General features: G+C 31.6%; 1 protein-coding gene across 1 annotated transcript; it reads left to right on the forward strand.

Moving 5' to 3' along the window:
- The first annotated feature begins 3,791 nt into the window (after positions 1-3,791).
- LOC105164264 (blue copper protein 1b) lies at positions 3,792-4,626 on the forward strand. Its single transcript, XM_011082876.3, has 2 exons — positions 3,792-3,960; positions 4,244-4,626. Exons 1-2 carry the CDS (start codon positions 3,792-3,794, stop codon positions 4,624-4,626), a joined length of 552 nt encoding a protein of 183 aa, XP_011081178.1.
- Positions 4,627-4,863: the final 237 nt, after the last annotated feature.

The following is a 4,863-nucleotide window of genomic DNA, read 5'->3' on the forward strand; positions in this document are numbered from 1 at the left end:
GTGGATGGAGCTGATTTCCAAAAATGTGCGTCGTCAAATGCTTCGGCCAAGCCTTTGACAAGTGGAAATGACATGATTACCCTTGCCTCCCCGGGGAAGAAGTGGTACATTTGCAACATTGCTGACCACTGCTCAAAAGGGATGAAGCTTGTCATCACTGTTTCTGAGGCGGAGGCACCGGCTCCCTCCCCCTTCCCGGGATCTTCCGTTCCGCCACCGCCGGGAACTTCGGCAGCTAGTGGAATCTCCTTCTCCTTCTCCATCTCCCCTTTGAAATATACTGTGTGGATGCTTGCAGCTATGGCCCTGTCTAAAATGGTCATGGCTTAAAAACTGATGAATCTGCTTTCATTTATGTTATGTATTTGTGCTGTCTGGTTGATCTAATTCTTTGGTAATATTATTGGGGATTTTATTGTAATTCATTTAAGTAATTGCGCGATTAAAAGAAATATGATTTTTGTTATTGTTAATTAATTATTATAGTCAAAAGTAATTTTTTTTAAAAAAATATGAATTAATCATTATTGCGCAAGCGCCTATTGATGGTCGTTTAAGGAGACGACTCCATAGATCAATCACAGGTAAAAATTATGATAAATATTTTGACAATGGCTAAAATCACGACGATTGTTTGATAAATTATGGTCAAAATTTAAATTTTTGTAATAATTTATTTAACCATGATATATAAGATTGATTTGTTATGAGTTATAAGATATAGACATTTCAATACGGAGAACAATTTATTATTATTATTTTTTTAATGCAGTTTGTGGTGCAGTAAAACGTTTTTGTTTCAGCACTAAAGTGTGGATTTTAAACCCATACAAAATAAGTTAGATTATGGTGGAGTAATTAAATTTAAGTTGTTAAAACAATTATTTTTTAAACAAATTAAATAGTTCTCTTTGTGTGTTTTTGGAGATATTATATCATATTTATTTTGTTTATGTATAATTTATACTAATACTAAAAAGAAAACATCTTTTTCACTCAAAAACGATGATTTTGTGACACCGCAACATCTATTTTTTTATAGTGTTAATAATATTTCTGATTTTTTTTTTGTTTTTATGGATGGAATGTAATGTGTTGGTTTATATATTTTATTTTTATTTGTAATATATTCTAAAGTATGAAAAATTATATAAATAAATTCAAAATTATTGATTGAGTTTCTACTAATTAATATGCAGGTATTTACATCACTTTATGTAAAGTTATTATAATTCATTTAATTATTTTTTTATTATACTAGTATAGTAATTAAATTTACTGTTCAATTTATTAAAATATTGATGTAATTATATAATTAACGTTTTTATTTATACTATATAAAAAGAAAAGACATTTTTTATTTTACAAACAACGATTATGACACTACAATACCAATTTTATTATTATACCAATAATATCTGTAAGTATCGAGGCGAATTAGAGGTGTTTGATGTGACTCGATGGTATTAGATGTAAACTGAAAATTTTTGGACGTCATTGTGCACCCACCCACACACTTCTACTTATCCCTTTTGGCCCGGCGTATGGGTTTGATTTTGAAAAGTAAGTGGTGATTTGATGTGTGATGATGAATTTGGAAAGTTTGATTTTTCTTTGAGTGTTTTGGGTTGAGGGATGGTGTTATTGACGAGTGAACTTAGTTGAATATTATTGTGAAGTGGAATTTTTGAATATAATAAAATATTTATTTATTTTTTCTTTAATAAGTTTTTAAGTTCAGTATATTGGTTCAATCAATACATCAATATTAAATTAATATATCAATATAATTAAAAATAATTAAAGAAACTACAATAAATTCAAATAAAGTAAGACAAATATATACACTTTTGATAAATCTTAAACCCATAATTTTAAATTTGATCGTGGGACCTCAGTTATCACTAGGCTAACTCTATTAAACAAGATAAAAACTATAATTATTGTAATTATATTAATTCATTAATTATGAAACAAAATTTCTAGTATTACATAGTTTAGAAATTATGCGGACTCAGAGATATACACATCATACCATAGTTACAGTTTGGCTTTTATTCTTAATATTTAAAAAATAAAATTTATTAATATTAAATGTCTATATATTAGCTGGCGCCATATATTCAAGAAATATCAGAAATGCATGTGAAATATGCCAAAGTTAATTTGATCTTCACAAAGAAATGAGGAATTTTCATGGCCCAATTAACCCTTTGACTCGTATTTAAATACACTTTTTTTTTCTTAATATAAAGAGAATCGATTTTCCCAACTATCCTTCAAGCGACTCAAATACATGAAGAAAATCATAGATATTAGGTGTTCTTGCCGACAAACCACCTTACTTTGTATATATTTAAGTATACTCTCCCAACTTCTGAACTATGCATATAATCAAATCTAACATGTTTTCTTTTAAAAATATGACAAAATATATTTATTCATTTTTTTTTTAAATGTTCAACTTTTGGTTAAGCATATATATTTTTCAATTTTTTTTAAGAAGCATGTATGAGTCATTGGTTTTATTATATTTATTGTGCATCTACTATATATATATATTAACTTATATTTCATTCTTAATGTAAATTCTTCACTTAATAAAAAATTATTTGATTATGAATTAATGTGTAAAATACTAAAATATATTAAAAATAATATAATTGTCCAAGACATGAGGATATTTTTGTTCAATTAAGGGGGTAAGTGTTACATTTATTAGTTTAAGAAGATAAATGATTCATGACGAATAATTTAGAGGGTAAAGTATATTTTAGCCAATACTATGATATATATCGCGTTAATTTAGAGGGGAAGAATAGTTAATATATTTAAAAAATGTCTCCATATTTAATTGAACTCAATCTCAAATGCCATAATCACGGACTGGTCGTTAATTCCTATATATATATATAGAGGTTAGCACAATTGAGGTTGGCCTCTTTGTTTTCTTTCTTTCTTTTATTTTTGTATGAAGAAAAATGTTAGGGTCAGTGCATACCTCCAAAATCACAGGTGTATTATACATCATTTATAGGGATAGATGTATTTTTAGTTTTGTAATTTAAGTTATTTGGCGTTTTCGATCGTTGCTTAATTTTTTAGGATAGTATTTTAGTTTTACCTCTTATTAAATTTTACGATTTTAGTCATTTTGTTTTGGCCAAAATTGATCTCCACAGGCAAAAAGAGTGAGCTCCAGCGGAAAAAAACGAAAAAAGATTACAATTTTGAAAATTTAAAAGATGTCGGATTAAAATGCTACACTGAAAAGTTAAAGGACAACAATGCTGATAAAATTAAGGGTCATGTGAGATGTATATGTATTTTCCGATGACAAAGGTGAACTTCGATGGAAAAAAGAATTGAAATTATAAAAATTAAAAGGATGTAAAATCGTCAAATGATCTAAGTTACTAGACCAATAATACATTGAAGTATTATTTATCAATATAATTCTTACATCAATTGAGAAAATAAAATTTATTGACAGGAAGTGATCCGTTTTTACCAATTTAACTAACTATCGACAGGTTCGCCTGTTTGTGCCATCAAAGCTAAGCTCAAAGTGAAAATTCCATCAATTGTTTTAAAAAAGGCCCAACTAACAGCAAATTCACAGCTTTTAGCCTTGTTTTGGAGCCAAAAACTATGTTAATTAGCCAGCTGCTTTTTGAACCAAATTAATCTCACTAACAAGAAACTATATATAGACTAGTGTATGAATGCCATTAAGCATCAATCCTCCACCACCAAGAAAATCAAACGTTTCTGAAAGTGATCGATCATCGATGGCCCCCAGAGCTTTCTTGATCGCTGTGATCGCTACAATATTAGCCATTGCTGCTCCGGCGTCGGCGGCCTACAATTACATTGTCGGAGATGACGCGGGCTGGACGTTGGGTGTTAATTATACTCAATGGGTAGAGGGCAAAGACTTTCGTGTGGGAGACAAGCTCGGTACATTTTTTTAAGCCAACATTCACCTCCTAATTAGATTCGGTCGAATCAAATTAATGGCACAACAAATATAATATATACGCTGTGTGATTGATATATAAGCGTATCGTACGATCATATAATTGATACTGGTCTGACCAAACCCCTTCTGAATTAGAACTTTTGGAGCAAGGGGTTTAGTTTACCCTTCACTCCTGAAAAAACAACTACTGCTAGCTAGCTAGATATGTTAACATCAATGACTCTAAACCTAACTCACGATCATCTCTTTTTCTGATTGCAGTGTTCAAATATGACAACACCGCTCACAACGTTGCGAAAGTAAACGGAAGTGATTTCCAGCAATGCGTGGCATCAAATGCAAGCAATCTATTGACTAGCGGGAACGACGAAATCACCCTTTCCGCCCCAGGAAAGAAGTGGTACATTTGCAGCATCGCTGACCACTGCGCTAAGGGGATGAAACTTGTCATCACCGTCTCAGCAGTACCGGGCGCACCGGCTCCTGCCCCGCTGCCATGGCTTGCCACCCCAACACCCGCCCCAACACCCGTTGTCACTCCTGCCCCGACACCCAACACTTCTGCCGCCGGTGAGGTCTCCCCGTTGAAATCTTTTGTGTGGATTCTTGGAGCTTTGGCTGCCTTGAAAGTGATCATGGTATGAGGGAGTGACTGAGAAAGACTTTATCTTCACAACGTTAATAACTCATTTGATCCCAATAATGGTCAAGTTTTAGTTTGTGAAGGCTTTTAATTTGTTTTGTGAGGATATGTTGCCATAACAATGTACTCGAAACGAGAGTGGGGTTTGTGTTTGTGTTTTATGTTTGTTTTTTGAGTTAATTCTTTTGTAATATTTGGTGTCTTCATCGTAAGTTGTCTACTTGATGTGTTGCTTGTG

The sequence above is a fragment of the Sesamum indicum genome, linkage group LG6, assembly GCF_026168435.1.
Source record: "Sesamum indicum cultivar Baizhima isolate 11 linkage group LG6, ASM2616843v1, whole genome shotgun sequence".
In the NCBI taxonomy this organism is placed as follows: Eukaryota; Viridiplantae; Streptophyta; class Magnoliopsida; order Lamiales; family Pedaliaceae; genus Sesamum; species Sesamum indicum.